Below are 10,305 nucleotides of genomic sequence, written 5' to 3'. Positions count from 1 at the left end.
AGTTTGAAAATTCATTAAAAGCTTTGTCTTTCATGTACAAGCACAAAGTTATTTATTTTAGACAAGAACAAGCCCAAAATAACCTTATGAATCGTCAATTTATTTTCCCCTACATTGACTCGAAGGATCCGAAATTAGGTTTCCTAAAGTCAAAGTGACAATGACATTAAATTGGAGTAATCAAAATCTATTCATTCATCGCCTTTTATTACATGCTTTTCTTTTCTCTTTTTTTTTTTTTTTTTTAAATGAAGGGAAAAATTTATCTAGGAAGGCAACTCTCGTTTTGGCTTGCCCATACGGGTTACATGGAAGACGTCCAACTACGGGTCGATTTCATTTCAAAAGTGCCTAAGCTTACTCATTCCTCTAAGGCACTTTAACCCAGAGAGAAACCACGAGTGTCATGCACGCCCCTGGTTAATTATAACATTGAAGAAGAGGAGTAAACTTTTTTTTTCTTTTTTTTTTTCCAATTTTGTAGAGCAAATTGTGATATCAATTGACTACATCTCAAGGCATGCATTACTAAATTGAACTGTGAAAAGACTAATATCTATCACCCATAATTCAATTCTAAGCAAGCAAACAAGGTCAAGATAGATATGCAAAGGGCTTATAGATGTATGAAAAAAAGTTAAGCAAAATTTTCAAAAATTCCATGAAAATTGTGAATCCTTTTGTCCGACCTATTCTTATGCAAAAATGCATCATAGATTGGTCATGACAAGGAATAAAACAAAAAGATAGACCAAAATCAAGCAAGCATAGTCCAAACAAATCCAAACACCCCACCCCCAACTTTTAAAGCACACATTGTCCCCAATGTGATTAAAAATAAAGCACGAGGAAAACCTGACTATCTCTAAGAAGCGCAAATTTTTAGGTTCGGTTGCTTGACTGTGACAGTTCATTGTCAGATGTAAACCAATGAGTCCAACTAGTAGGCGATGTCAAAGCAATCTAAAGACTCACCATCATGGAAAACCTTCAACCTGTGCCCATTCACTTTCAAAATTTTCCCTGTCTTAATATTAATGATATCTACTGCACCATAAGGGTAAAAGTGAGAAACGCCAAATGGCCCAAGCCACTTAGATCGAAATTTTACAAGCATAAATTTCAAATGGGAGTTGTATAAAAGAACTTTTTGCCCTACTTGAAACTCCTTTGGTGCGGTCATCCGATCACGAAATTCTTTTGCTCTTTGTTTGTAGATCATAGAATTGTCAAATGATTCTAACTTGAGCTCTTCCAATTCTTGGAACTATAAAAGTCTAGCCTCCCCAACTGCCTCAAAATCCCAGTTGCATTTCTTTACTTCCCAATATGCCTTATGTTGAATCTCAACTGGAAGATGGCAAGCTTTTCCAGAGACCATCCTATAAGGATACATCCCAATAGGGGTCTTGAAGGTCATTCTATAAGCCCACAAAGTATCGTCAAGACGAAGGCTCCAATCTTTCCTTCTTGGGTTGACCACTTTCTTCAAAATAACCTTCACCTCCCTATTGGACACCTCTGCCTGCCCATTCGTCTGAGGGTGGTTCGGGTGGCAATACGATATTGTACACTATACTTTTTCAACAAGGAAGCAATGACTCGATTGTAGAAATATGATCCTTGGTCGCTGATGATTGCCTTAGGAAAGCCAAATCTGCATAAAATGTCAAACTTCAAGAACCCTACAACTACTTTAGCATTATCAGTAATAATGGCCTCTGCTTCCACCCATTTGGAAACATAGTCCACTGCCAATAGAATATACTTAAACCCATAAGAAGAAGGAAATGGTCCCATAAAATATATCCCCCACACATCAAATATCTCACAAAAAAGAATAGCAACTTGTGGCATTTCATTCCTACGACACATACCTCCTGAATTTTGACAATATTCATAAGTCTTACAAAGAAAATATCCATCTATAAACAAAGTGTCCCAATATAAACCAAAATCTAAGACTTTTTTAGCAGTTCTTTTAGGACTAAAGTGTCTACCATATGCATGCTTATGACATAATTCTAAAACAGAAAAGAACTCGTCATTAAGGACACATCTCCTAACAACCTGATTAGAGCAAAATTTCTATAAGTAAGGCTCCTCCCAGACATAATATTTTGGCTCAATTTTTATTTTATCTCGTCTATGCTTGTTCTTTCCCTAAGGGAACTAACCAGCGGTCAAATAATTAATGAGGTCAACATACCAGAGAGTCATAGAAATACCATCTGCCTGCATCAGGGTATGGTCAAGGAAGTCTCCATTAGAACTAAGACAATCCCCTTCAACTACAAGCCTGCTCAAGTGATCAACGATAGCATTCTCACATCCCTTTCTGTCTTGAAGCTTCAGGTTACACTTCTGAAGGAGAATAACCCACCTCAATAATTTGGGCTTGGACTTCTTTTTAGACACGAGATAGCGCAAAACTGCATGACCAGAAAAAATACTACTTCAGATCCAATAATATAAGAATGAAATTTTTCAGGAGCAAAGACAACAGGTAAAAACTTCTTTTCTATCATGGTGTAGCTGCACTGAGCCGGATTGAGGGTCTTCGAAGCGTAGTAGATCACATGATGTTTCCTATCAACCTTCTGTCCCAAAATCGCTCCCATAACATGATTGCTCGCATTGCACATGATCTCGAAGGGAAGATCCCAACGAGGGGCCTGAATAACTGGAGCACATGACAAGGCATTTTTTAGCACGTCAAAGCTATCCTTGCATTCATCATTAAACTCAAAAGTCACATCCTTGTGAAGAAGAGAGGTCATCGACTGAGCAATTTTGATAAAATCTTTGATACACCTATGGTAGAAACCTGTATGCCCAAGAAAAGATCGAACATCCCTCATGTTTGTGGGGTAAGGGAGCTTAGCAATAACATTAATCTTAGCAGGATCTACCTCAATACCATGCTAAAAAATGATGTTCCTAGTATAATTCAATGTGATGCCATAAAATGACATGTTTCGAAATTAAGCACAAGGTTAGACTCATTGCATCTCTCTAATACCCTAGACAAGTGTGACAAACAATCATGAAATGAGTCTCCATGTACAGTGAAATCATCCATAAATACCTCAATGCCATTTTCAGTGAATTCAGAAAAAATACTCATCATGTAGCACTGGGAAGTGCCAAGAGCGTTACATAGTTTGAGCGACATCCTTTTGAAAGCAAAGGTGCCACAGAACATGTAAAGGTCATCTTCTATTGGTCTTCCTAGTTAATTGGGATCTGATAGAAACCCGAAAAACCATAAAAAAAAAAAAAAAAAATAGAAGAAAGGCTTTCCAGCTAGCCTCTCAAGCATCTGATCTATAAATAGAATGGGGAGATGGTCCTTTCTAGTGACAACATTTAACCTTCTAACATCAATACACATTCTCCACCCATTTTTAATTCTAATAGGAATTAAACTGCCTTCCTCATTTTTAACCATAGTAACACCTGTTTTCTTAGGCACTACATGTATAGGACTGACCCATTCACTATCAGCAATATGGTAGATAATATCTACATCAAGAAGTTTAAAGACCTCTTTCATCACTACCTCCTTTAGAACAGGGTTCAAACGTCACTAGGATTGTCGACATGGTTTAGTTCCATCTTCAAGAGAAATCCTATGCATGCACACAGTAGGGCCAATACCTTTAATGTCTGCCAACGTCCACCCAATAGCCAGTTTATATTTTTGCAAGACTTTTACCAACTGCTCCTCTTGCTCAGCAATCAAGTTCTTAGAAATAATCACGGGTAGTGTTTCAACTTCTCCCAAATAGGCATACTTCATATGATCAGGAAGCTTCTTTAACTCTACTTTAGGTGCCTGCACAATAGAACGAAACATCTTATTAGATGAATCATTATCAGAACAAGAAGGCATACTTACCAGCTCTGTCATGGATAAAGTGGGAAGCTCCTCAAGTGAGATCGAATCACCTGAATCATCCTCGTCATCATCATAGATGTCCTAAATTACCTCCTACTAAAGACAATCAAACACATCAATTTGGCACAAAAACTACACATGCCCAATGGTGGGAGATCTCATAGCATAAAAAATATTAAATTTAACTACTTCACCGTTAACTAAACAGATAAAGTGCCTTCATCCACATCGATCTTGGTCTTGGTTGTTTTCATGAAAGGCCAGCCAAGCAAGATCGATGTAGATAAAATAGACATAGGTTCTTCCATCTTAAGAATGTAAAAATCAGTAGGGAAAAGAAGATCATTTACTTACACAAGAACATCTTCTATGATTCCTAACGGGTGAATAAAAGTCCTATAAACTAATTGAATTACAACAACAGTTTCAATCAAGTCTTTCAATTTTAGTTCTTGGTATATTGAATATGGCATAACATTTATGGATGTACCAAGATCTAACATAGCTCTCTCAATTTTCTTTTTACCAATTACACAAGGGAGAGAAAACATACCTGGATCCTTTTGTTTTTCAGGCAAATTATTTTGAAGGATCACAGACATGGACTAACTTACCACCATCCTCTCTTTTTCTTTTGCTTGCCTTATCCTCGTGCATAGTTCTTTAAGGAACTTGGCATGCTTCGGGATTTTCTTAATGGCATCGAGGAGAGGAATGTTGATTTCCACCCTTCTGAACATCTCCAATAGCTCTTTATTCTTGTCTCCCATGAGCTCCTTTAGCCTTACAAACCTGGAAGGAAAAGGTGCTTTAGGCACATAAGAATTTAAGGGAGGAAGAGGGTTAGAGGATATTGATACTCCCTTTTTCTTTTCTTGTGGTGTGATTGTAGGATTTGAAGAAGTGGTTCCTTGTTCCTCCACCTCTGGCTTTTTCACAGTTTATGCAGGTGGCTCCAACTCCTTCCCACTCGAGAGCGTTGTTGCACTCACATTCTCCCTGGGTTCAATTCTAGCTGAGATGGGAGTTTCTCAGACTATCTCTTCAACTTACTCATTGAAGTGGTTAGCTAAGAGACTTGGGTCCCCAAAGCATCAATGGCATTCTTTGTGTCTTGCTAAAATTTAAAAGAATGGTGAGCTAGAATTTTCACAATATCTTCCAAGGAAATACTTGAGTTAGACGATGCTCCATGGTTAGGTTGAGCTTGCTCGTTCTGTCCTTCCCGTTTTAAGTTCGGGTGATCCCTCCATCCAGGATTGTATGTCTTGCTGAATGGGTCTCGTCGTCTATTTTGCCCATTGAAATTGTAGCCTCTAATAGCATTTACCTCAGGTATTTCCCCTTGTGTAGTACTTGGGCAAACATCAGTTGTGTGTCTCGCTCCATGACACATTTGGCAAATAAAAGTAGGTTGCTCATTTTCTGTCTTTGCCAATTGTGTCACACCCCCTCCCGAGCCTTGTCTCCTAGACCCGAAAGAAGATGTGAAGACAGCTGATACCACCCTTGTAATACCAACTGTCCAACTTCATACCAATTCACAAATAGCTAATATGTACAAAACTTAATTAAATTTTTATGAACTACAAAGGTTTGTACTATTATTACAATATTAGCTTTTACAATCCTTATGACTTTCAAAGATAACCCAATCCGAGTCTTGCATTGTAAGAGAGTAGTAGTTTCAGACCTTGGGTGGCTTTTCCCAGAACGTTCTGCTTCCCACTACCTGGGAGGAAAACAAAACATTGAAAAATATGAGGTAGAAAGCCCATTGAGTGGCACTCTTCAAATGAAAACAATTTTGTTTAAGGAGCACATTTTTGGGAACAACTTTCACACTAAAACAATCATCACACATATAATGCAACCCTTCCAGCCTGGTAACTAGATATCCCTGGCATGATCATGTATTTCCTCGAGTATTCCTATGAATTCCCGATACGAATGATGTGGGAATAATCCCAGTACCCTTATAGCTCACCAAATGTGCACATGTCGACAATATCCTGTTAGACGTGCTATAGACACACTAACAATTTTCCAAAGTACAATTCTAGTTTCCAATAAAAATCACAACAAGCAGAATAATACGAATCACATCAACCAATAAAATCAGAAAAACACATTTCCCTATCATGCCAATTTTCGAAACTTTACATATATATAATAGCATATATATATATATATATATATAATTCAACATAAGGAAATAATAAAACCACTCACAGATCTCTTGTTATTCCTCAGGAATTCTCCTAGCACAGCTCCTGCCCCAGATTTCCTTGAATTTCACTTTTTTTCAAAGAAATCCCAAATTAGTCCAACATTCCATTTTAAACCAAAACTAACCTAAAAGTAAAATAACCAACTTATCCCCTTTTAAAAAAAAAACCAAAATAGGTCTAACTTCCCAAAATACAACCTTTGGAGGTTATTTTGTAGGCTGATGGGCGTTGTGGCTGCAAGGTGGGCGTTGTCGTGCACAATAGGGCACTGTTGGATGTCAGACTTCACACAGGGTGGGCAGGACGCATCATTGGGCGTGCATTGGGCGATCGTGCCCATGATGGTTGGGCGATGGGATGCATACAAGCGTGAGCTAGAGCACTCAATCGCATGGTCGTGTGTGCTGACGAGCGTCCACGCGCTTAGCATTGGCCATCCATGTGCGCCTGGCATTGGGCGTCTGTGCTAGCAAGGATGCGCGGGTAGAGTTGGCCGATGGGGCTGCTGGGCACACGTGCAGGCACTGGGTGATAGGCGATGGGCATCTGTGTAGTGCTATGCGTCTGTCTGGACCTTCAGCCTTCCAGCCCCAATTCCTCTTTCCTTACAACTTCAATTCAAATGGCAGCCTAGAGTCTCCTGCTTCACTCCCCTCTGAACATTCTCACACTAAACTTACTCAAATTTCATGAGTGATTTGTGAAAACTAAGCCCCCAAGCTACCCTATTTATAAGCGTTCAAACCTGCCCACAGCTTGACACCTCTTCCTTCCTCGCATGTCTAAGTGCCCTTTCCTTATGCTACCAACGTCTCCCCTTGACACCTCTACCCTGAAATGTCTTCATCTCCCCTGGCCAATGCAAAGCCTCTATTTTGCATGTTTTTTCATACTTCCTCCTGCCTTGGTTCAAGCCCAAATCACCTTTGATCAGCCACTTATCCAGATGAGTTGCTAACCTAACCTTATTCTCCAAGTCACACCTTGTCAACGTATATTCCACCTAATGGCTACATACCTCTCATGAACGCATGCCATTGTCTAATGTTTGGACCCTTCTTGTTCCCACACTACCTTAAGACCATCACAAGCCTCTCCTTGGCTACACACTCCTTCCCACACATGGCTCACCCTTGGCACGTACCCTATTCAGCTAACACGTTACTTCATGCGTTCATCCTTTACACATAGGCCGTCGCATGCTTTTCATCGCATACAACACAACCAACGCAAACCTTTAGGCGCCTAAGCTAACCTTGTCACATGCATCCCATGAGGCCTTCTCTAACCTCAAGGTGACTTAGCCATTGCATGACTTCAACACAAAGGCATTGCCTCACCCACTCATGCGATCAACTAACCTTTAATTGCCTTGTATGCCGCATGCGCCTTACTTTCAGCCAACACCTTGCGTTTAACATGTCCCTCATGCCCCCCGTCTAGACAACTCTTTCATGTCATTGCTTGGCCAACCTATAACATGTGTCCATCATGGACTTGCCAAGTACAACACTCATTGCTTGGTGTCTTGGCCACGTGCTTCACACCAACGCATGGTGTCTTTATGTGTTCCACACTTAGTCAATAAGCTCGCCTAACCTCTAATGACTATGTCATCGCCTAAACTTCAAATCGAAAAGCTATTGTTTCACACACCTTCATCCCAATGCATAGTATCAACACATGCCTTCCACTTAGCCAAAATTTTGTCTCTTAAAACTTCATTTAACTACAACTTATGTTTTAGCCTTTAAGGTCTAGTTTTTAACACTTTAGGCATTTTCCTCCTCTTTTATCCGTCTTCAAGCTTCCTTACTAACCAAGTTCTAACCTAACTCAGTTAGGTGAAATTTCAGGGTTTTACAAACTATTTCACAATAGAAACCAGGTCAGATATCTCTTTTCGAAGTTCACTTACCTCATTGGCTGATTTAACGCTGATTGAGGCCCTTGTGCCAAACTGTTGAGAATTGGCCGCCATGGTTGCTATCAGTTTCATCACCTCAGTAGGGGTTTTTTTTACTAAGGCTTCTTTTACAACTGCATCAATGCTGCTCTTGTCAATTTGCATCAGTCCCTCATAAAAGTACTAGATCAATAGTTATTTTGAGATTTGATGGTGGGGAAAATTTGCACAGGTCTTCTTGAATCGTTCCTAATACTCGTGAAGTGTCTCCCTGATGACGGAAAATTAGAAGTCAAATTATTCCACAACTAAAATCCCTTGGACGCGGTATGCGATGCATGTTCTTAAGATATGCGTTGATAGTCATGCGTCGATGGTCATACGTTGGAATGAATATGCGCCAACAAATGTATGCGATGACCATGCGCCTGTCACAAGTTTTCTTGCGCTCACGCCAAGTATAATGCAAATGCAAGTTTCTCGGGTGATCCGAGGTAGAACTCAGGGACTTGTAGCAAAATGAATGCAGTAAGTTAATCCTTCTCTTACTTCTAACTAACAGACAACACAATGAGAACATGCATGAGAGGTAGAGACACGACAACTTCTGACATGAAACAAATGAATGGGAAAATAGATAAAATGCGGAGATTTTTTCATTACAATACTTAAGAGCGATCGCAAGAGCAACCTTAGTCAACGCAAGGCATGCAATCACGCCACACACACGTGAACCTAACTCTAGGACGTATGCGGTGTATCTGCGATAGTGCCAAAAAGCCTATGCCAGCCTAAACCCCTATAACACGCTCACGTGCTTCCGCCGCATACCACCTTATCTTACTTCCTGGGTGCATGCAATATCCTATATGTAAGGCACATACGCTGTGTGATAGCAAATAGAGCTTATCCCTAAGTTTCCCATTCTTGCCTATGCAAACCTAATCTAGCCCTTCCGAGCATCGATTCTAACCTAGCTCTCTCGAGTCAGGTTCTTTCTTTAGACTCTCTCCCGAGTAGCTCTAAAGTTGCAATGGACGCATACACAAGACAAGGTAATCGCATGAACTTGGCTAACATAAGATTATTCCTATTCCTAGTGAACAACGCATACATTGCTTAATGCGACCAACCACTTACCCTCCCAGGCAGTTAGTTATTGCTGACTCTACTCATGGACAAGCGTTCTACAACTTCACACTAAGCAAATAAGGTTACTCACACACTCACGCAACGCACACCTCTCGGTGGGCTGCTACATGCTTCATATCCCTAATCTACATGACTAAATATGCGATATCTAAGCAATCTCACTAAATGTTGCAATGAAAGTAAAGATGCTAAGCAAAGAAGATGGAGATGGAGTCGAAGGAAACAGAGAAATGCATTGAAAACAAATTGTATTAATTCCTTAATCACAAAATTTCATACAATACAATATGAGAAAAGAAAGGAAAATGAAATGACTGGCTGGAAGTAAAGACTTGCTTCCAGCGGATGAGCATCAAGGCTGTCGGTGGTGCCATGGATGGGCGATGAAGCTGACTCTCCCGAGATCTAACTCCGGTCGAAGGCTCCAGTTGTCACTCGAAATTGATGAAGGAGGTGAAGAACTCTCAAGCATCTTCTCACGCATTTTGTTTGGATCACAAGGATCCACCCTGGTGAACCTTAGGCGAAGACCTTGGATTCAACCTTGGACGAAAACCCTGGATAACTTGAATTTCTACTCATCATCTTCTATTTATAGAGCTTGGATCGCCAACAGCATTAATGGACTGCTCTGAGTTTGACATTCGGCCCGTTAGTTCTTTTCTGAACCTCTGCCGCTAACGACGTGGTAGGTGAAATGTCAACATCAACTTTTGATTTTCTCAAGGTAGATGCGTTGATGCGTTCATTCCACCAACCTTACGTTGATCCCATTATTCTGCGTTATCGTGTAGCCGTAATCGTGTAGTGGTCGCATTTGCTTAATACCGTAACTTCTACATGATGACTGTAGTCGTTTGACGATCGCAACTCCTATGCGATGGACACATACGGCTAATTACTGCAACATCCATGCGTTGATCGACGCGTTCGCCTTTGCGATGGAAAGTTTCTCTGCATGCGATCGTCTATGCGGTGGTCCGGTTTCTGCGTTTGCGTCCATTTCCTATTTTAGCTACAAAAATAGAACATTGAATGCATAATAACGTATAATAATGGGTTAGCCTAGATTCATCATGCTGATCGACGCAAACTCCTTTTCTTATGAATTTCTA

At 40.3% G+C, this 10,305-nt stretch overlaps 1 protein-coding gene and 1 pseudogene across 1 annotated transcript; both read right to left on the bottom strand.

The window, feature by feature from the left end:
* Positions 1–1,267: 1,267 nt before the first annotated feature.
* Positions 1,268–3,913, bottom strand: LOC150035064 (uncharacterized). Its single transcript, XM_090315219.1, is given in 6 exon segments — positions 1,268–1,573; positions 1,642–1,880; positions 2,229–2,364; positions 2,457–2,924; positions 3,089–3,176; positions 3,300–3,913. Coding segments are annotated over 6 exon segments (1,851 nt in total).
* A 120-nt stretch (positions 3,914–4,033) lies between these two features.
* On the bottom strand, positions 4,034–8,113 carry LOC150035063 (uncharacterized; annotated as a pseudogene).
* Positions 8,114–10,305: the final 2,192 nt, after the last annotated feature.

The sequence above is a fragment of the Benincasa hispida genome, chromosome 7 (assembly GCF_027475165.1).
Source record: "Benincasa hispida cultivar pf3 chromosome 7, pf3_genome.v1.1, whole genome shotgun sequence".
In the NCBI taxonomy this organism is placed as follows: Eukaryota; Viridiplantae; Streptophyta; class Magnoliopsida; order Cucurbitales; family Cucurbitaceae; genus Benincasa; species Benincasa hispida.
This window is presented reverse-complemented; position numbering and strand designations above follow the sequence as displayed.